The sequence below is a fragment of the Prunus dulcis genome, chromosome 4 (genome assembly GCF_902201215.1).
Source record: "Prunus dulcis chromosome 4, ALMONDv2, whole genome shotgun sequence".
NCBI lineage: Eukaryota > Viridiplantae > Streptophyta > Magnoliopsida > Rosales > Rosaceae > Prunus > Prunus dulcis.
Window position 1 is genome coordinate 2,178,511 of NC_047653.1, and position 22,566 is coordinate 2,201,076.

The window sequence follows — 22,566 nt, forward strand, 5'->3', positions numbered from 1 at the left end:
TATATATATATATATATATATATCTCTCTCTCTCTCTCTCTCTCTCTCTCTCTCTCTCTCTCTATATATATATATATATATATATTTATACACACATAAAATAGTATAGCACGCGGCTATACTATTTTTTGAATTTTTTGTTAAAAAAGTATAGACGTTGGGCCTCTTTGACATGTGGGCTTAGGCCATGGGCCTCTCTGACACGTGGGCTGAGTCCTTGGGTGGGTCTTTATATATATGTATAAAATAGTATAGCCGCGCTGCTATACTATTTTTTGATTTTTTTTTTTTTGGGTAAAAGTATAGCCGTTGGGCCTCTTTGACACGTGGACTTAGGCCATGGGCCTCTTTGGTACGTGGGTTTAGCCTTGGGCGGGTCTTTTTTTTTTATATACATTATATATATATATATAGTATAGCCGCCCGGCTATACTATTTTTTAATTTGTTTTTAGAAAATGTATAGCCGTTGGGCCTCTTTGACACGTGGGCTTAAGCCACAGGCCTCTCGAACACGTGGGCTTAGGCCTTGGGCGGGTTTATATATATATATATATATGTACACACGTGTTTCTCATGTTTAATACACGTATTTTTTTATAAAAATTTAAATAAAACACACAAAATTCACGTATTATACACATATTACTGAATAAAAATAATATATACTTAAAAAAAAGTCATAGCCCAAAAAAACTAGTATAGCTTGATACGACTTGAGGGCCATCCAATTCTTTAGCTTTATACTTTATTTCCGGGATAAAATAATCCATACAAAATATGTTACGTACTTTTTGGCTTTTCAATAGAATTAAGGGATTAAAATACCATGGCATTTTAGAATGTTACCAGCGCATAAAGTAAAGTGCGAATTAATCTCACACGTGGACAAGATCTTTTGGCTCATATAATATTGGGTTAACAGACATCATACTCAGCTTGTCTTGTCAAGTCATGTCACAAGCAATACACGTGACGTTATAAGATGAGAGAGGGAGCCTTCACCACACACCGCTCTCAACTCATTCTGAGTTCGCTCCCAAGTGGAAACGGCTCTGTGCCCTAAAGAGATCTACCGGGAATCAATGGTTCAACCTGGTTGATCATGACGGAGATGGTCGCATTACAGGTCACGAAGCGACTAAGTTCTTCGCCATGTCCAAGCTTTCTCGACAAGAACTCAAGCAGGTTTTTTAAGTTTCATTTTAGGCGCTGATAGTTATTTTCCATTTCGGTGCTTTTAGTTTATGATTTTGTTTGTTTTCTAGCCTAAACTGTTATACTCGACTTGGCAAGTAAAGAGTATTTGGTTTTATCCTTAGATCGGTAGTTTTTGGAAGCTAATTTGTTTGTCTTGTATTTCGTATCTTACACTCTGTTCTTAATTTTATTTATTTATTTCGTATCTTATTTTTCTTCTTCTTTTAGTCTAAAATGTTATTATCTTCGTTCCAGCATATTCAAGAAGTCTAGCTAAAACTCATTTTCTATTTTTAGGTTTGGGCCATTGCTGATGAAAAGGGGCAGGGCTTCTTAGCTTTCGTTTTTGCAGTGAAGGTGATTTTAGGATATTCTTTCCTTTTTCTTTTTTTGGTGCTGATATGTTTATTGTAATAGAATCTTACCTTCATCTGTGTTCGAATTGGATAGTTGATTTCCTTTGCACAAGAACATGAACTAACCCTAGACATCCTCAGAACAGAAGGCAAGTGGAAGATATTTGTTAATTAATACTTCCTTTTCTGTTTTTCATAAATTCAGAAGCATACAACATATACAATTGGACCAGGTCTCATTCATTGTTATTTCAAAGCCTTTCCTTGAGGCTGCCAAGAATGTTATTCTTTCAGAAGTCTTTAAGCCTTATTCTTATTTAATTGCAGTTGATTGGGAAAACATTAAACCTCCAGTTATGGAAGGTTTGGATGCTCTGACAGCCGTGAGTATTTTCCTTTTTCCTACTTCGTGCCTATGTGGCATACACTATGAATTTCACTTATTATTTGCTTGATTCTCTATCAACAGGAAATCATGAGTTCAGCGACAAAAGGACTTGAAGTAAAATAAATAGTTAGAAAATCCATCTAACTCTTGCGAATATAGTTGTAATGATCTTTTACTAGGTTTGTTTGGTGGTAATGAGGCAGCAAGCATTCACTCCGAATCTTGTACGCAGTGGTTTGGTTCAAAACGAATGAAGAAAGTAAGATCAGATGTCCTTTGTCCATTGGAGATTATGTTTTATTTTGATTGATTCACTTTTAAACTGCTGCAGTTTCATCTTTCCAAAATCTTTTTATTGCCATATATAGATAGTAACTTTATACTCGTTAATACCTTTTTTATTCAGTTGAATCATCTCCCTAACCAGTTTCTCTGCTTATTCAGTTAGAAGTAGTTAGTTTCCCTGTGTTCTAATTCATGGATATAACATTGTATTTGTTGTAGACATCTAACACTGAAATTTGGTAACATGTGTTCATTGTTTTGCTCCCAAATCTTTGGTAAAGGTGTTTTTTCTTTGGACAAAATTTTCTTTTAATCTACATATCAACTTGTTTTTACATATTTATAAAGGTATGTCTTCTTTTCCTTACTGCCTGACTTGTTCAAGTTGGTTTCTTCAGCTACCACTTGATGGCGTCACATCTATAGTTGATGGTTTGAAGATATTGTACGGAGAAACACTAAGGCCACTGGAACTTACATATAATTTCAATGATTTTGTATCTCCATCATTGGTGAGTGTATTCCCATATGTTTTCATGTATTTAGTAGGATATATATGATTTAGTTAGTTCACCTTATTATCCTTCTAACTGCCTTCGTAGCATATTGTTTTGTTTAGGTAGAACATTTGCTAAATAATGGCTGATTTATTCCTTTGCAGACCGATGGCGATTTTGATGCTAAGCCGATGGTCTTGCTCTTGGGTCAGTATTTGACCGGAAAAACTACATTCGTTAAACATTTGCTAAATGTAGCTATCCAGGTTGGTTAAGTTTTCTCTTTTATTTTATTTTCAAATGATTAATGGACAACCATACCATACGGCTTACATTTGCTTTGAACAGGAGCTCATATTGGACTAGAACCTGCAAATGACAGATTTGTGGTTGTGATGGTATAGTTTCTTATAACCATGCTTCCTTTCTAAAAACTAATTTAGTTTGTCATTGTTTCTTTGTAGTCTTAGGCTTATTGTGTGTCACATAGTCTTTGTAATTCTAAACCTTACTCAAATTTTTGTACTTAGTCCGGACCTGATGCAAGAAGGAGCATACCTGGAAATACCATAGCTGTGAATGCAGACCTTCTTTTCAGTGGTCTAGCAAGTTTTGGAGGCTCATTTCTGTCAAAATTTGAGTGTTCTCAAATGCCTCATCCGGTGAGTTTTGAATTTTGAATTTCTTCAACAGCTCTCCTGGATTTCATGCTCAAGCATATCATCGACCGCTTGAATCAATTTTTGCTTCTACCTCTCAAGTTTGTCAACGTCATAACCTTCCAACACCTCTCTAAAGCACACCACATCTAGGAAATCACCTGCTGGTAGATGCAACTCCCTCTGAACTTGTTTTGGAAAGCTTAATATGAGCAAACATCATTGGAAGATATACGGGTAGGAATAATTGTGTTAAAGAGAACCTTTGCAAATTCATCTTCAAGATTGTCAATTAGTCGTTGTTGAGCCTTAGCTTTTCCCATCACGGCATGCATCATTTTTTTAAGATAACAAATTACATATGCATGAATCCATAGCACGTTTAACGAATTCGTTGATCAGCAAATGTAAAACCCATAGGTACCCCATCAACATTTCCATAAGCAGTGATGAGATAAATACATTCACATCAAAAATTTATTAGTTCCGGTGAGAGTTGAAATTTCAATAACCATTTGTTTTTATAACATTTTCATCAGTGTGTTGATCTTTCCTTTTGACGATTATAATTGCTAGATGAAATTACATTTCTGTCCAAAATTCTAGTTTCTAGATGAAAATGTTTCCTTTTGATGATTATAGTTGTTAGATGAAATTACATTTATGTCTCAAAATTATATCCGCCACATCCAGTGAATTTTGAAATTTCAATAACCATCTGTTTGTATAACATTTTCATCAGTGTATTGATCTTTCCTTTTGGTGATTATAGTTGCTAGATGAAATTACGTTGGTGGATACTCCTGGAGTTCTATCCGGAGAAAACCAACGAGCACAAAGGGGCTATGATTTCTTTGGTGCCATATCGTGGTTTGCTGCAAGATCTGATCTCATTCTTCTTTTATTTGACCCTTATAAGCTTGATTTCAGCTATGAATTTAAGCGTGCAATTGCATGTCTACGAGGTCATGACAACAAGATCCGGGAGATCCTAAACAAAGCCGATCAAGTTAATACTGAACAAGTGAGATGCACTTCCAGTTTATATATTGTTTTGGCTTCCTGCATTTTACTTTTTGTTGATAACACTCTCTCATCAATGACAATGCATAACCAAAGAAGTAATAAGTTGAAAGTGTTATGAACAAAAAGTAAAATGCAGGAAGCCAAAACAATATATAAACTGGAAGTGCATCTCACTTGTTCAGTATTAACTTGATCGGCTTTGTTTAGGATCACCCGGATCTTGTTGTCATGACCTCGTAGATATGCAATTGCACGCTTAAATTCATAGCTGAAATCAAGCTTATAAGGGTCAAATAGAAGAAGAATGAGATCAGATCTTGCAGCAAACCACGATATGGCACCAAAGAAATCATAGCCCCTTTGTGCTTGTTGGTTTTCTCCGGATAGAACTCCAGGAGTATCCACCAACGTAATTTCATCTAGCAACTATAATCACCAAAAGGAAAGATCAGTACACTGATGAAAATGTTATACAAACAAATGGTTATTGAAATTTCAAAATTCACTGGATGTGACGGATATAATTTTGAGACATAAATGTAATTTCATCTAGCAACTATAATCATCAAAAGGAAACATTTTCATCTAGCAACTAGAATTTTGGACAGAAATGTAATTTCATCTAGCAATTATAATCGTCAAAAGGAAAGATCAACACACTGATGAAAATGTTATAAAAACAAATGGTTATTGAAATTTCAACTCTCACCGGAACTAATAAATTTTTGATGTGAATGTATTTATCTCATCACTGCTTATAGAAATGTTGATGGGGTACCTATGGGTTTTACATTTGCTGATCAACGAATTCGTTAAACGTGCTATGGATTCATGCATATGTAATTTGTTATCTTAAAAAAATGATGCATGCCGTGATGGGAAAAGCTAAGGCTCAACAACGACTAATTGACAATCTTGAAGATGAATTTGCAAAGGTTCTCTTAAACACAATTATTTCTACCCGTATATCTTCCAATGATGTTTGCTCATATTAAGCTTTCCAAAACAAGTTCAGAGGGAGTTGCATCTACCAGCAGGTGATTTCCCGAATGTGGTGTGCTTTAGAGAGGTGTTGGAAGGTTACGACGTTGACAAACTTGAGAGGTAGAAGCAAAAATTGATTCAAGCGGTCGATGATATGCTTGAGCATGAAATCCAGGAGAGCTGTTGAAGAAATTCAAAACTCCTTATGAATGATTAAAAATGTTGGCTTTGTATATCAGACATGTATGGATAGAGTTGTATCTTTGATCTTCCATTTTACTGTTGGTTGAATACCTTTTGAGAAGTGCGAATTAATAGAAAAAATACCTATATGTAAATCTCACAAGTGGACAAGATCTTTTGGTACATATAATTTTGGGGAGGGCAGAAAGCATTAACAGGCATCACACAAGATCTTTTGGCACATATAATCCAGTCATGCTTTTTATGAAAGGAACGCTGAGGATTCCAAATGTAATTTAGCTGAATGTTTTGTTGACATGTTGAAGGTCATATTTGGAAGTTTCGATCTTCTTATGAACAGTGAAGTCATGGTGGGGATACAGAAGCATTCAAACTGGCCAATGTTACCGCAGCTTTACTTTGACGGGAAGGCTCATGGTTTGTGTCACATAAGAACTTAAATACGTGGTTGTCGTGAATCAAAGGAAGTTTCAAGAGAACATAACTCACAGAATTAACTTTGTTACAGTAACCAACAATAATCTTATAAATTTTCTACAATCCAAATCTCACAAATTGCATCTTCTTCCTAGAGCATAATATAGGACCCACGGATTGTTCAACAAAGAGATCCACATCTTCGTTGTTCGAAATCCACATTTGACATGGGGTTCTGCAGTCGTAATATTTTTTAAAAATACAAATGATATCAGAGAGATGAGAATCAGATTTTTGACTTCGGATACATAAATAAATATTTTGAACCACTTGAATTTGTACAAACATATTGCACAGTCACAATTATTTTAGAGTTGTATCAAACAACCATGTCAAATTTGATTCACACTTGAACTCGCCGAACGTCAACTTGGACTTTAGGTAATTTTAATTAGAGAAGTTGAGTCCAATTCGGCCCACCAATTCGTTTCAGATATGCAAGTGGCGCCATTTTGGACGGCATGCAGTTTTTGGCTCGTCACTAGACAAGGGAGGAGCCCAAAACTAGAATTAATGCGATGCAATGTGAGTGTACCAAATCCCTGGTTTATTTAATTATTTCTTCTGGGCCGGCAAACATCCCAAGTTTTTTTTTTTTTGGGTCAAATCCCCTGTTCTTATCATACTAACCAAAAACGATAAAAAGGAATTTGTCCTGTTTAAGTCTTCTTTTGGTTAAGACTATCATTATCCTCCGAACTTGAACTGAACTGAGCTCTATCTTGTCTGAAATGGAGGAAATTCAGCACAAGTACATAACCGTACAAGGCCTAAAGCTCCACGTAGCCGACATCGGAACAGGTCAGAAACCATCCACCAACATACTTTGTCCTTACGGTACACCGTATTCATTCTTCTTCAAATGATCGATCGAACGCCGCCGTCGTTGGACTTGGTGGTGCTTTCTCTCTTTTGTGTTACAGGTTCCAACGTGGTCGTGTTCCTGCACGGCTTCCCGGAGATTTGGTACTCGTGGCGGCACCAGATGATTGCTCTGGCCCACGCCGGCTTCCGGTCCATCGCGCCCGACTACCGTGGATACGGACTCTCCGACTCGCCTCCCCAACCCGATAAGACCTCCTACCGTGACCTTGTCAGCGACCTCCTTGGAATTCTTGATTCCCTTGCTATTCCTAAGGTACCAACTTCATTCTCTCTCTCTCTCTCTCTCTCTCTCTCTCTCTCTCTCTTACATTTTGCAGATATATTTGTTGGGATCTCTTATACTTTTTAATATTGCCTGAACATATCAATCAAATTATGCACTGAGAATAAGATAATTGATTGCCTGTTCAGATGCAATGTAACACTTTGGTCTGCTCTCTCATAAAATTTACACAGGTTTTTCTCATCGCAAAAGATTTTGGACCTCGGCCAGCATATACATTTGCTCTTCTACACCCCGAGAGGGTCTTGGGAGTTGTGACAATGGGAGTGCCGTACATGCCGCCAGGCCCTCGTGCATTCGAGAAACTCCTCCCTGAAGGTTTCTACATTTCAAGATGGCAGGTGTTGTGTGCATTTAGTTGGTCTTGGTTATCTGTTCAGTATCTGCACACGCACGACTTGCTTGAGAGTTTGCAAATAACTGTTACCTCTATTGTAGGAGCCTGGCAGGGCAGAGGCTGATTTTGGGCGACTTGATGCGAAAACAGTTGTCCGGAATGTTTACATCCTGTTCTCCAGAAGTGAAATACCAATAGCTGCAGAAAACCAGGAGATCATGGACTTGGTGGATCCATCTACCCCTCTTCCCCCTTGGTTCACGGAGGAAGATCTTGCAGCATATGGAGCTTTGTATGAGAAATCGGGCTTTGAAACTGCACTGCAAGTTCCATATAGGTAATGCAATTGATCATAGATTCACTTATGAGTGACCAAAGGGATCTTTAAAGTAGTTTATTTATGCTAATTTGACTGAGTTGTAAGTACATACTTGTTATTGACAGGGCACTTAGAGAAGACCCCGGCATAACAGATCCAATTGTTAAAGCTCCGGCGCTTTTCATAATGGGAGGCAAGGATTATGTGAACAAGTTTCCCGGGATGGAGGATTATATAAACAGTGGAAAGGTGAAACAATTCGTCCCCAAGTTGGAGATTGTATTTCTGCCTGAAGGAACGCATTTCGTGCAAGAACAATCACCAGAAGAGGTTAATCAGCTGATCATCACCTTCCTTGGAAAGCACATTTGATTGGCAAAGAAGAAGTATTATCCATGGCTTTAAAGAGGTCTATGTGAAACCTTGGGAAAATGATGCAATTGGGTGTAGAATCTTATACATAAAATAAACTTTGGAATTTGTTGTGGCATGTAACGTTTGAATGTTTGTCAAATACTTACAATAATGCAAATGCCATGATACTCATTGTTCCAGTTTTCTGTTGTTGGGTGATCACTCTTGTGTGAGAAAAAGAGCCTATAATTTGCTTGCGAAAAATATTTAGATTGGCCCATGAGAGAATTCCCGTCTTTTAAGAAAATGCTAATCACATGGACTATGGACGAAAGTTAGACATTTTCATTAAGCGATCATATTCGTATACAAGTATGTCTCTTGCCTGCTCTAGTATGGTGAAAAACTAGAAAGATACAAAAGAACAAAAGCATAAAGGAGGGGCCAAAAAGAAGAACAAATACAAGCAAACAAGCAAACAAGCCTACGTCAGTTCGATAGTTTGCGGCTGAAATCGTAGCTTTATGAGTGTCGTGGCGTTGGGTAAACAACAATCTATCTGAAAGGAAAGCCAAATCTGTACAGGATTTCCATTTCCGAAGCTCCTCCCGTGGGTGTACAAAATTTTGATATGTTAACCTCATGCTTCCTCTATATCAATCAAGGGTGTTTGATCAGTAAGATGTCTATTACTCTGATCTGATGATCAAGTTCAATGCTTCAAGTATTCTCACTTCTCTCACCTTGGTTCAGAACTTCATCCTCAGGCTTTGATGTCAACTTCAAACTGCCTGCACAGAAAGTTAAGAGGTTTGATACATAAGGTACCATCAAAAGGTAGAGTAATTCAATCTTTTTCTGTCTGCCATTAAAATGATGCAAGTGCAAAAAAATCTGTCTACCATAATTCAGCAAAAAAGCATGTGGCCGAAGCACAAAACTAGAAAAACTGGTGACAGAACCGACAAATTTTCAGCGCAACAACAAATGAACTAACAACCTTAGAAGGAATCAAGATGGTACCTCTCCCAGCTCTAGTCTTGTGCCCATGTCTCTCAAAGCGTGTTGCTTCTTCTAGCTTTTTTCAAGGCTCACAAATGTGCACAGGCGAATCACCTTGCCCGCGTAAAAAACATTCTTTGCTGGGTGCAGCTGTTGCAAAACAAGCCCCCACACCTCCGGCAATGATGCTGAAATTCCACATTGCATATAATCAAGAATCAGAAAAAGACCCAGAGAATAGAAAGAAATATCACATTCAATCCTAGAATAACCTGCAAATAAGCTCAAGTTGGATGGATAACAAACCCTTTATATAATTAGAACCTATTTCTTTGCACAACACAAACTATAAATCCCCAATAAATTCTTAAACTAAATAAGCATGGGCCTGTACAAAATAAACAATCTACGGTTTCCACAAGGTTCAAAATGGAAAGCCACGAAGCGCAGTATTGAAATCACGGTTGAGTTCACATATAAAATTAAAAAAGCAGAGATTTTGAGGCATGGGTAATGAAGAAACAAAAGAACTTGTCAAGAACTCATAGATGGGTCATTGGATCGGAGATGGAGGGAAGGAGAAAAAATGAACCTGGCGATTGATGAAGGTGAACTGAGAAGTACATTGCGTCAACCACCCAAGTATTCCCTCTCAAGGATGGCTTTGCACGCAACCCAATCTTCTCCAATATCTTTTTGCTTTGCTTCACCGAATCAATCAAATCAAATCCAAGCCAAAAGCTTTATATAAAAAAATAAAGAATAAAACGAATTTCTCTTATTTGCATATTTATTTTTCCCCTTCGGATCTTATGCTTTCGTACTTCAAAAAATTCATAATTCGATGGGTTTGATGCATCCAGAAGAAGGGAAGGAAAGCCGGAAAGGGAAAGAAAGTTGTGACTTTTATCTATGTGATTGATGACGACGACGAATTCATTTTGGGTTTGGGTTAGAAGACGCATCAAAACACCGTCGTTCGACTGTTTGATGCCGTCGACAAACCAACGACTAGTTCGGTGGGAGTCGGACAAGTTTAAGTTTCCAACGATATGGACGGAAATTTTTTATTTTTTATTTTTTATTTTTTTTAGAAGGGCCCGCCTAGGCGGCCGCCTAGCACCTAGGCCGATTTTTCGAAATTTAACCATACAACGTCGGCAGGAGGGTCAGTGCAGGTACATAATAACGCCAGGCCCTAATCTTACAGGTCTAAGTGGGCCTTCACTTGGGGTCCTTTTTAAACTTGTTTTAGCTAGATTTTGTTGGATCCTTAATTTGGGCTGTTCTGTAATTCTGAGGAACCAAAACCAAAACCAAAACTTAGATAAAAACAAATTAGAAAATGACAAGCGGCTAGTTTGGGTTTTTTCTTTATAAATAGGCTATATATGGATATCTGTATAATATGTCACGCTAAAATAGACTCATTTGTAAAAACCTATTTTTCTTTTTGTCAAATTCAATTTTTTGGTTTAGACTTTAGAATTGATGATGGTGTAGCATCCTATATTCTTAAGACTTAGAAGCACAAATGAAATGCGAAAACCCAATAATGGCCTGCCCTAATGTTTTTGTAAATTAGTAGGGTGAAAACGGCAATGCCATTGCCATCATGTTCATGTCATACGCATTATTCCACATTTTCTGATTCTAATTGATCGCTGTTTGAGTTTAAGACCCTCTAGTTAGTTGCTTGTGGAAAAATATTTCGCTCATGATATGCTAATGCTGATTGTGGAGGAGGTTCTGAAGTTGGCAATAAAAATGTTGCGTCCACACCACATTGATCAGAAACCATGAAAGAAACACTGGAAGAAATGCTGACATTTAAAAAAGAGTAGAAGACTTACAAAAATTGCTAATCACACACATGGACAACCGACGAAAGTAAGACATTTTCATTAAGCTATCATATTTCGTATACAAGTATGTCTATCTTGCCTGCTCCAGTATGGTGAAAAACTAAAAAGATTCAAAAGAATAATAGCATAAAGGCGGGGCCAAAAAGAAGAAAAAATACAAGCAAACAAGCCTGCAGTCAGATCGATTCGATAGTGTGCATGCAGCTGAAATCGCAACTTTATGAGTGTCGTGGCGTTGGGTAAACAATTTATCTGAAAGGAAAGCCAAATCTGTACAGGATTTCCATCTCTGAAAGGAAGCTCCTCTCATCGTATCCTACATGACTCAATTACTTCGCTCACAGCTTTATGAGTTTCTGGAGATATCATGTTTAACGTCAAATGGAATGCCTGAAGAAGAAATCAAAGTTGCCATTAGTGAACAAACTATGTGCACCATTATCAAACTTTTCCATGTTACATAGACCACATGTTATGCATTTTCATCTCCCGGAATTATTATCAATAAATTATTTCGAGTTTGTTGGAAGCACTTTATAGCACCAACTACAGATTTGGTTCCCGCCAGCATGCCGCAATACAGTGCAGAAGATGCTGAGAGATCAGTTGACCAGAAAAACAGGGTAATTTGATAAAGACTCCTTGAAGGAAGACCATGCAGTTGGGCAGACTATAGGCCATTGCTGTTTTTGGCCAAAGTCCAACAGGTGGCCCCATGATGAGGTGAAGAAATAGAAAGACCCTCCGGACAATTTTTTATATTTTTGACTTTTTTTTAAATAAAAAATAGGGTATTTTCGTTACTGAAAAAGAACAGAAGTTAAAACACATACCACAAATCTGTCCAACACAGGTACTAGGATAGCCAGGCTGCGATCTGGGAGACAGTCAGCAATCGCATCACGTATGCTCTTACTGAGTACAGCAAAGAAATTTTGCATTGAGGATATGTCAAAGAAGCTTGATACACAGAAAGAGAGAAAACAAACCAACCTTTCAGTTGAAAGGAATGCTAGAAGAAGGGCAGAATAAGCTTCCACTATCATTTTCTCCGCTTCTTGTTCCCCTTGTAATACAGCTGCCTCGTCGTTCTGTACAAAAACAACAAAACCAGAATTAGAAGACTATGATCAGATGTCTAGTAAACACTAAAGTAGTAGAACACCCCAGAATATTGAAAACACCCCAGAATATTGAAAGTAGACGAGACACCCAAAACATAGAAATAACAAAAATATGTAAAAAAAACGGAGAGCCTGTTCGTTACATTTTGCAAAATGGTTTATGTTTTTGGAAAGTAGAAACTATCTAGTATGGGCTGATTCTAAGAATACAAATGCTCCACTCTCTGACCTTGGAAAGGAAAAATTAAATTTCTCATTTTTGTTTTGGAAGACAGGCCTTTGTGTTTTCAAAAGAAATCACAATTAAGACAACGAAGCGGAAATTTTTATAGAAAATAAGAACATGTCACCCACTGGCAAAATCATTTCTTCTGCACCTCCCTCGCCTGCACCTTGGTTGGCAAGGAAAATAGAGCAGATAAGCAGAATTAGATCCTTGCGGCTCTCCTCTTCAAACCCTTCTGAACTAGGTACATGAACACTAGCTGCTGCAAGCCGTGATCTGGATGGAACACCATTATAAATTAAAAGCGTGACAGTAATAAAATGTGCCAGTGTGAATTTACAAAAAAATACAAGAAACTAAGACTGTTTAATCTGCAGCACAGGTACTAGGGTGTCTATAATTATATAGCATCTTTTGTTGTCTGAAGTTATTGAGATACAAGTGGCCCAATGATGAAATTAGGACTGGCTTGGAATACAGAGGAAATGTTGAAGATGACAAAATATAACAGAGTTTGGTGTTTTCTTCCCTACAATATATTTTCTACCCTCCCAAGGACTCCATTTCATTGGACCAACCATGGTAATGGGTTCTCTACGTTGATTCACAAATTGAGGTTAAATATGAACAGACAGGGAAAACAATTAAAATGCTCACTCTCCAAAATGTAAAGGAAGGTTGGTTGTTAAGGGGGAATAGAGTACAAGGGTAACAATGTATTGTTCCAATAACAAAAGCTTGAAGAACAAAATACATAAACAGCTGGACAAAAATGGAGAACTCCATGTTACCTGTTTTGGCCATCTTTCTCAACCAAGTTCACAAGCAGGCCCAAAATAGCAACAAGAAAGTCTAGCTCTTGATCAGTAAGATGTCTATTATTCTGATGGCCAAGTTCAACGCTTGAAGTATTCTCACTTCTCTCGCTGAAGGGAGATGATAATGAGCTGAACAAAGGGAAGTGGTTGGCAATCAAAGAAGACAAGGTCTCCAGTCCTCCATTGGCAGCAATTTGCTGGCAGCCAACAGGATTATCATTTGCCAAGTTCATCAGAACCTGCCAAGAAAGACATTTATGAGTTTATACAGTTCAACGGCTTCACCTGTAAGAAGAATCTAGATGGGGTTGCAATTAATGGAAACAGCATTCTTCTATTATTCAAATACCTGATGAGTATTAATAAACATAAAAGTTACACTGAGAATAATTGAATAAGTCATTGTTGAGAGCTAAAATTAAATCATGCGAACAGTAACCAAAGATATATCTTAAGGTTCAGAGAAAGGGACCCTACACCTACATATCATCCAACACAAAGCATCTAGCAATTGTTTTTTAGAGAAACAGAATTTTATTATAGTAGGAAAACTAATTACAAAGTGTATAAGGAATTCACAATCTGAAGAGAAAAGAGAAAATACAATAAAAGACCACTCAAATAATGGTAAGTCAGAAAAGACTCAAAAATCGAAAAATCTAGTCTCATGTCACAGCTGCTAACAAATCCAACTTTATAGAAGAATGACAATAATCTCTAAAATCAGCATAAAAACCAATGCCCATAAGCTGCCCAGAACCTCACCCCTAAAGAGGTTTAAAATATCGGATTGTGGAATTACCTTGACAGCAGTAAGAAGGCAGTCCGCTAGAAGACCGGAACCTTCTCTACCAACAGCCCCTGAATAGGATGTCTCATGTGCCTGATGGTTTTCTCCATTACTTGATGCTTCTTGGCTCATAATCAGCTGCAAAGTGTTATCAAGTTCTCTGTATGCTGCCTCATTCTGTTGCGATAGAGATATCTTTTTCTTGCCAGATAATAGGTCCCACTTGGAAGGTTTAAAATCATCTTCATCAAATGCAAAAGGATCTTGACTCTCCTGTGAAAGATCAATTTTGGAGTCTTCAGAAACATACGATCTTTGACTGAGACCAGAACGTTTCCTGGAATCATCATAGCTAAATGCAAAAGGATCCTGACTCTCAGAAAGATCAATTTTGGAGTCATCAGAAATATAGGATCTCTGACTGAGACCAGCATCCTTCCTAGAAGCACAGCTAAATGTACAGGTTCCACCATTTAAATGCCTTGATGTACCACTGGATGAACCATATCTGGAAGAATTGAGTCCCGTCTTCACTGAATAAGTATCAGTCATGGAGGTGCTGGTAGTTTCCGAACTGGATATAGAATACACAGAGCGAGCAGTGGGCAAAAATCGGCTGCCCTGACATACATCGGAGCTCTTCTCAGAAGCATTTTTACTCCCATTAGAAAGATTTAAAGACTTTTCATCATTGGAGGCAGAAGAGAAATTTTTATGTAGATAAAGACCTAGGAAACAATGCATTAATTATTAGAAAGCCAAAAAGAGTAAGAATCATCAGTAACTCCAGAGATTATAAGTTACCTGATAGAATATTGATGGCACTTATAACAAGTTCTGTAAAAGACATGGGATTTCCTGCAGGATCCAAGTGTCGTTTCATTCCTAGCAAATGGCTCTGTTAAGAAAGCATGGATGCAAAGATTTTATTTCCACTTTCAATAGTTATTAATAATAATAACCCAACATCATAATGCAGTATCAGTTTGAGTTTGTATGCAGTGTGAATTTTACAAACTAAAGAGAAAGAAAAATAAATCATTTTATATGAGAGAGAGAGAGAGAGAGAGAGAGAGAGAGAGAGTGTGTGTGTGTGTGTGTGACTAACTGACCCTAAATCACATCTAAACATACCTGATTCTCTTTACTCAGGAACGTGGCGTTTTCCATAATCTTCAAACATTTCAAAAGCAGAACCAGGCTCCGCACCATGTCGATTTCCTTTTCCCATGCAGAAGGCGAGCTATCTTTTAACCAACCCTGCATATTAATTACATACACTTAAAAAAATATACATTTTCCCAACTAACAATTGAGTACCATAAACCCCAGGTTTTGGATGGAAAACCAAGAGAGGATACAGGGGAAACAATTATTTAATGACTACTTTGTTTGGTTACTAACTTATCACAACTCAAAACGCATGATGCACATGTAATAAGGAAAGAAAAAACAAAACTTCAAAAGTAGATATTGAATTGATAAAGCAGTGACTGAACAGTGATGTCATTAGCATACATAACTACTCAAGAAAATCAGGAACGATGATGAACAATAAATAAGCTGACGATAACGGAGGGCAAATAGATAACTGTTCATTATTACTGTAAAGCTACTAATCTGGTGTCATAGTTCATCAATAAACTAAAGAAATATATACGTGAAAGAACACAAGAAACTTGCATCTCTATTAAACTGGATGGAGTAAGGCTGCATGGTGTTATTGCTGTTCTTTCCCATTACATGCATTATTTCTTCACAGAAATTTATGATTTACACAGGGAACCACAACTTCTCATATAAATTATTATTGAAGCAGGAGTAGTAAGTATCTCTCAGAACTGTTTAAAGTATTATGGCCCCTTGGTATTTCTTCCAATATAATGAAACAGACAATGAGATCAAACAAACATACAGGCTCACACCTCCATATCGGAATGGCAACTCACGGAAACCTCAAAGACAGCATCAAGACCTCCAAGCTCTCGTAATTTTTCCTTAAAGTTGCTCCCAGACTTCCTTACTGTACCAGAGGTTTCTGAAAGCACAGTCCAGTTAAGAAATGAACCATCCAGGGACAAATCAAACGGGAAAGCGAAAATAATGCAGATGTAAAGATAAAGAAACACATTATAATTACCGACATATCCCAAAGGGTTAAGAAAGAACAATTTGAAAATTTAACGCATAGTCATCGGGAATATCAGAATGTTGCAACTGTACCCTCTACATTGCATATACTAGACTGCATAGTGGATAGTGAACAAAATTGAAAAGCAGTTTATGTAATGATTTGCACTATCCCAAACCCCAGCTAAAAGTTTGACAAGAACTTAACCAAGAAACATCACAGAATTTGAAGTTCTTACTTATAAATTACTTTGCTCTTTACAACCAATAGGAAGCATCAATCTCATGCCTAGATTTCTCGTTCACAAACAATCTAACTAATGCTTGAGATCCAGACTTAATAAAATGTAACAATATTATCATAATCAGAAAACCATCAGCTTCAACACAGAACCAGACCTTCAAGAGAAATAGTGGATAAGCAAGCTTTCTCCATAGTCAGCAAAGCTATCCATTTTGGGCATAACTCTGGCTTTCCCATTTCACCATCATCCGCACAACTTGGTTTCAATTCCTTGCAACCTACAAGAATTTCTTGAACTTTGGAAAAGATGGCAGCAGAGCTGGAGTCTAATCTTTTCGTTGTACATTGCGAGATGTCAGCACCCATACGCAATGCTAGAAGCTTCCGTCCAATTTTAGGTGCTTTATCTTCAATAGTGTTTGAGACAATTGGTTTGCAAAACCTAATCAAAAAATTAATAGAGCTCGGTGATTCCAGAAGGTGATCATCCTGACCCTGCAATAGTGAGAGGTGACAAACCTTTAGGATCGTTATTAAGAGAAAAAGGAACTTCATTGATGCATATATACTTTTGAAGCATCACAGCAGACACAAGTAGTACCGGAATGCCCCAGAAAACAAGCCAAAATAACTCAGAAGATCATATTAGAATCATCACTTGTCAATAAACTAAGTGACTTACATCACTTGTCAAAACATAGAAAATAGTTGTGGCAGCCAGATTGCTGGGTGAATCATCAAAGCTGAGACCCAATATAGCCTCGATTATTGTTTTTGCCATCCTGAAAACAAGGCACTTCAGATCAATGTATTCCCCAAAAATGAAACAGCAATTTGGATAGAGAAGGACTTTGCAAAAACTTGTGAACGACAATTTCTAGTAGGCACTCACTACATAGTTTCTAGATTATTGGAGTAAACAGACCCTAAATGATATGCCAAAACACCTGATACTTTGGGATGAAAAAAATTAGCAATCAAATATAATTTTCTAATACATTATCATGTGACCCTAGATACATTCAACACAGCAAGTCATACACACACTCGGTAAGCAAATTTCAAATAAATTCTACGCATCTCTAACCGCACATCTCCAAAACCTCATTTTAAACTCACAACCCAATCAAGATGGACTTAAAATACAGAGACACATATCTCCAAGCCACATGCCTATCAAGAACTACTTCTAATTCGCACACCCCACGTATCCAAAAATCAAATATCCATCAAGAACGACTGAAACTAACATTACCATTACCCATCAAGAAATTCTTGACATTTGACATAACCCCATTTCCAAAATCGAATTTTTTTAATCCAAGAACCCATCCAAAAGTAGTTAAATCAACCTAACCTACCCCTGCGTCCTGAGAAGCCGTCTCTGCTGAGCCGTGCCACAGATAGACAACAAGGACAACAAGCTAGCCCTTCTGATCCGAACTGGCTGACCCTTCCTAAGCCCATCCAAAGCGAAATTGACCTCGTCCACATGCTCCATCATCTCCCCAAATTCCTGTGCCTCCATCAAAGTCGACGTCGCGAGAATTGACGGCGGCCTGGAGTTCTTGACCACCTCCTTTCGAGTCTTGGCTTTCTTGGACCTCCTAACGGCGCCGTTTACCGGACCGTCGAAAGAGGAGCGCTTCAGAGAGTCCTCGGGGACGTAGGGGTCCGAATCAAAGTGGGCCCACTGGGAAGAGGAGTCTTGAGATGAGAAATTAAGACTGCTGTAGAGGTGGTCTTGGGAGCTTTCTTGAGGTTGAGACACAGAAAATCCGAAGGGGTCGTTGCTGTCGTCGTCGTCGTGAACGGCGTCGTTTAACGTTGAGTCGGAATAAGTTCTAGGAATGCCTCCCTTGCGACGACCGTACGTTCTCACGATCATCTTCGTTTATACGGCGGCGTTTCGGCTGCTTCTGCTGTATCAGTTAGGGATGGGCATGTTTGAACGAAAAAAGAAAAGGGCTTTCGGGGAATCAAAAAGATTTGAAATTGAAGGACGGAATTGGAAAACGAAAGAGTTGAGCTGGAGCTAGAGCTATGGCCAGGTCTCTGAAACTCTCAGCTCAAGAAGAAGGAAAAGGAGGTCTTAGGACAAATTGATGAGAGAGATGGAGAAAACTTTGGGGTTTTTTGGGTTTGAGACTGAAAGGTTTTGGTGGCTTCGATTTGATTTGGTTTTGAAAGGCTTTGGGCTGCCGTTGTTTGTGAAATTCTGTGCCCTTTTTCTTCTTTTGCCCAATCACCCTTTTCTTGGTTGTATCTATTCGAGGGTATTTGTGTCTTTTACGAAGTTTGGGTCATTTCGAATTCGGATCCTGCTGCTCGTGGGCAGATCGCCTTGGGGGAACTAACTATAAACTGGCGAAAGCACCAACCACGGGTCGTTTACCCGAGTCTTTTTAAGGTTTAAACATAAACGACAATTGTTTCTATTCCTTTATAATTTTATTAAACAAGTAATACGACATCATCCATTTATTACTCACTTAAGCCATCCAAAACATTCATTCTACTACTCACTTAAGCCATCTCCGGGTGGGCAGGGTAACATTTAGCCCTCCAAAACATAATTTTATAAAGAATGGTAATGGTATCATGCTACATTTTAATCGTTCTAGTAATAAAGGGCTAAATTTAATGTTTTAATCATTTTTAGTATATTTATTATGTAATTTAATTAAACTACTATTCATATCCTATTTAAAATATATTTTAGAAGAGAAAAATATTTTAGGTTAGGATTTTTGACATCCACGTGTCAGCACATGATTAGCCCTATAGATTTATGATTAGATTTTTTCTTGTTCTAAAAATAACTTTAAAATTAATTTAAATGAAAAAATATGAAGGAAAGTTTGTAAAAGAATGAAGAGATTGTGATAAATTATGTAAACAGATGAAATTGAGGGAAAAAAAATATGTAAAATAATGAAGATGTTGTGAGAAATTTATGTTAGAATAGGTAGGTATTTATACCCACACAAAAAAAAGGAATATTTTATAAATTTTTTCAAATTTTAAAAAAAAATTGGCGTCCCCTCACCTCTAGGTGAAGTAAGCCGGGCCCCATCTAAACAATACATAGTAATGAATTGTATGAGTGTTGTACTATAGTTTGTCTCACAATAATAAAATATAGGGGGCCCTAAAATATAGTCATACATTGTTGGAAATGAAAAAAATTTAGCCCTACACTATTTTTTAAAAAATTAATATTTTAGAGGGATAACTTTATAGTCATCGACTAGATTTAGTCATATAACTAGAGATGACCTAACATATTAAGTTTATTCTTTTGTTTAATTTTAACTAGCCTCTCTGTATGCGCTTCCACGCCTGCGATAGGCTTTTTTTAAAAAAATTTAAATTTATGTTAGAATTAAAAAAGATAATGAGTAGTTGTGTTTCATAAAAATATTATTCATTATCTGAATTTTCTTTTATTTTTAATTTTTTAATTTGAAAAATTGTGAATTTACTATATTATCCTCATTTAATTAATAATTTCAATTCTTAATGTTTGCATTAACTATGGGCATTTTCTAGTATTTTGAATGTTTCACAATTCTCATCATTTTCCTTTATATATATATATATATATAGATGAACAATTTCTTTTTCTTTTTAAAGGACAATATTTTTCACATCATCTCATAATTTATGCGACCTATCTTACCGATGGCCTGTGCCTAAGTGCGGTTTTAGTAATTTATGGGGATTTGGTTACCATGTTTTTGTTGTTGGTGGTGATGCAAGTTACTGTAGTCAATCACAATACAATTTTCTAGCTAGGGGAGATATGGCTCCATCCGAGCATTTGACAATACTGCCATTTCTTCTTATGAGCCTTTTTTTCAAATGGCAAGTAAAATTGGGGGAAGGGGTTGTAGTGTTTGGGAAGAAAAAATGCAGTAAGAGAAACCTAATTTTATTTTTTTTCTTTAATTTTTTGTTGTGAATTAGAACAACTATTGGGTTCAAAATTACAAAGCTTAAGACTCAAAACTTGATTAATCCCTTAAATCCAAGTTTTTTAAAATTTAGATGATAAAAAGTTTTGTAAGAATTTTATTTTGTGAGTTTTCATTATTATGCCGAATATAAAGGCCCAAATTATTATTTTAAAAAAACTAAATGAAATGAACTTTAGAGATAGAGACACACCAAAAGTCTATTTACAACATAACAAAGAGACTTCAAACTTCCTGTAAATTATAAAATTGTCATTAATTTCTTAAAACAAGCCCAATTCTAAAACCTCATTGAAAAAACCTCAAAACACTCAATATGACATCAAAGTAATTTAATAATCAAAATTAAATTCAATGGGCTAGCTGTCTTTTTTTGAGTTTATTTATAAAAATTAAATAGTGTAGGTCACTAGTGCTAAAAATTAAATACCTATTTTATTTTTTTATTCAATCCTAGTCCTAGCTTTCCATGATCCAATCCATTTGTTGCTTCGGTTAGCAATTGAAGCCCTTTTCGATTGGGCTAGCTGCAGAAAGATATATGGCCCAGTCCATATCGTTTAATTTTGTTTTACGAAATAAAAATGGAAACGACATAAATAAGTTCAACAGGTTGATAATTGGTAGGGTGGGTAAGGTTGACCAGCTTATTTAACCAATAAGTTCAAAGTCATATTTTATTAAAGGTTAGGTGGACCATGATACGTTCATGATCGCATTGATTTCAAACACTATTATGCATACTTGTTTTCTCAGTACAAACTCAAATTCTGCATACATTTCCTTCGCTGCAGTGCAATTCATTCGTCTTTAGAGTCAATTAGATACACACAGATACTTATGAGGAGAAATTGATCATTCGAGATAATAAATAAATAAATAATCAATAAAGCCAGTTTTCATTTTTTGAGTTTTTTTTGTAGAAAATTAAATAGCATAGAGTTTATCTATAGTATTAATGCTAAAAATAGATATATGACTAAATATATTATTTAAAATGTATCTTAACACATTGTCTATTTAAACAAAAAAATAAAATAAAAAAGAGTGTGTGTGTGAAAAGAGTGAGTCCAATTTATCTAGGAAACAATTAGGAATATCACCAACTTATATCCTTTTTTTTTTTTTGGGCGATAATATTCAAAGTTTTTAAAAAGCTCAATTGATGTGATATAATTTATTTTTTTTATGTTATGGGTGAGGTTTGAACCAATTATTTTTTTACCAATTCATTCCAATCAAAATTTTTATTGGATTATAGATTTTACAATTTAATTAAATGTACAATGAATTAGATTGGATTGGATCATCAGTTTGTATGAAAAAATAACCATCACAAAAAAACTTGATAATCTTTCATTACATATAATACCAAATTCAATCCAATTAAATATCTGACATTAATATATTAATGTATACATTGAATTGGTTAGGTTGGATTTTCAATTCTTAATTTGCTATCCAAACTGATTCAATTGAATTTATATTTTTATGATTCAATTCAATCTGTCAATGTTGTTAGAATCAATAAAAATTGGATTAAATTGATATGTTTTAATGGATTAAGGCTTAGTTTGGAATTGCTGTCACTTTTAAAAAAAGTTGCTTCTACTGTACTTTGAAAATAATTAGCTGTAAAGTAAAGTGGCTCCATCTTTGGTAAACAATATTTTTAAAGAGTTGTTAGTACAAAAAGCAGTGTCAAAACCATTTGGTAAAATTTAATATAAAATTATTGTAACTGTAAATAATGACTAAAATAGACGCAATGTTAAAAGTGTTATGTACTAATCATGTGGTGATAGTGGTGGTGATGGAGTGGAGGTGGTGGTGATAAAGGTGGAGTTAGTGGTTGTGGTAGTTATGGTGGTGGGGATGGCGAAGGTGGTGGTGGTGGTGGGGTTGGTGGCTTTGGCTGTGGAGGTTTTGGAGGAGGTGGTGGTGGTGGTGGAGGTGGAGGTGGAGGAGGAGGTGGTGGTGGTGAATGAGGTGATGGTTGGGGTGGGGGTGGCAAAGGATGAGGAGGAGGAGGATGTGGTGGCGGTGGTTGTAGAAGTAGTGAATGTGGTGGTGCAAGTGGTGGAGTTGGATGTGGAAGTGGAGGTAGTGTCATTTTTTAAAATGAATGATGGTATTT

At 36.5% G+C, this 22,566-nt stretch overlaps 2 protein-coding genes, 1 long non-coding RNA gene and 1 pseudogene across 4 annotated transcripts; 2 read left to right on the forward strand and 2 right to left on the reverse strand.

Annotated features, from left to right (window-relative positions):
• Positions 1-339: 339 nt before the first annotated feature.
• LOC117624190 lies at positions 340-6,660 on the forward strand (annotated as a pseudogene).
• A 63-nt stretch (positions 6,661-6,723) lies between these two features.
• Positions 6,724-8,455, forward strand: LOC117623992 (bifunctional epoxide hydrolase 2-like). Of its 2 annotated transcripts, none has more exons than XM_034355077.1 (5): positions 6,724-6,876; positions 6,999-7,213; positions 7,408-7,584; positions 7,682-7,917; positions 8,025-8,455. In XM_034355077.1, exons 1-5 carry the CDS (start codon positions 6,807-6,809, stop codon positions 8,269-8,271), a joined length of 945 nt encoding a protein of 314 aa, XP_034210968.1. In that variant the 5' UTR covers positions 6,724-6,806; the 3' UTR covers positions 8,272-8,455. The 2 variants fall into 2 exon arrangements, with proteins under 2 accessions (XP_034210968.1, XP_034210969.1); XM_034355078.1 differs by having other exon boundaries at positions 7,417-7,584.
• A 118-nt stretch (positions 8,456-8,573) lies between these two features.
• Positions 8,574-10,298, reverse strand: LOC117623993. The gene is made up of 3 exons (XR_004585260.1): positions 9,848-10,298; positions 9,277-9,443; positions 8,574-9,044 (listed from the first exon to the last, which is right to left on the reverse strand). It is a non-coding gene; the product is annotated as an uncharacterized LOC117623993 (long non-coding RNA).
• A 764-nt stretch (positions 10,299-11,062) lies between these two features.
• Positions 11,063-18,683, reverse strand: LOC117624508. Its single transcript, XM_034355800.1, has 12 exons — positions 17,814-18,683; positions 17,135-17,234; positions 16,608-16,947; positions 16,004-16,116; positions 15,213-15,338; positions 14,883-14,976; positions 14,091-14,806; positions 13,262-13,527; positions 12,599-12,746; positions 12,114-12,211; positions 11,954-12,035; positions 11,063-11,510 (listed from the first exon to the last, which is right to left on the reverse strand). The coding sequence occupies exons 1-12, from the start codon at positions 18,338-18,340 to the stop codon at positions 11,427-11,429; spliced, it is 2,694 nt and encodes an 897-aa protein (XP_034211691.1). The 5' UTR covers positions 18,341-18,683; the 3' UTR covers positions 11,063-11,426.
• Between the last annotated feature and the right edge of the window lie 3,883 nt (positions 18,684-22,566).

What these genes read in the sequence shown, in the direction of transcription:
- LOC117623992 (XM_034355077.1), top strand. Translation starts at nt 6,807, where the DNA reads ATGGAGGAAATTCAGCACAAGTACATAACCGTACAAGGCCTAAAGCTC. An exon ending in ATTCCCTTGCTATTCCTAAG is followed by an intron (nt 7,214 to 7,407) that starts GTACCAACTTCA and finishes TCTCTCATAAAA; the next exon opens with TTTACACAGGTTTTTCTCAT. An exon ending in GCACTGCAAGTTCCATATAG is followed by an intron (nt 7,918 to 8,024) that starts GTAATGCAATTG and finishes TGTTATTGACAG; the next exon opens with GGCACTTAGAGAAGACCCCG.
- LOC117624508 (XM_034355800.1), bottom strand. Translation starts at nt 18,340, where the DNA reads ATGATCGTGAGAACGTACGGTCGTCGCAAGGGAGGCATTCCTAGAACT. An exon ending in TGCCATCAATATTCTATCAG is followed by an intron (nt 14,807 to 14,882) that starts GTAACTTATAAT and finishes ATTGTTTCCTAG; the next exon opens with GTCTTTATCTACATAAAAAT. An exon ending in GCCTTCTTACTGCTGTCAAG is followed by an intron (nt 13,528 to 14,090) that starts GTAATTCCACAA and finishes CTTTCTTGGCAG; the next exon opens with GTTCTGATGAACTTGGCAAA.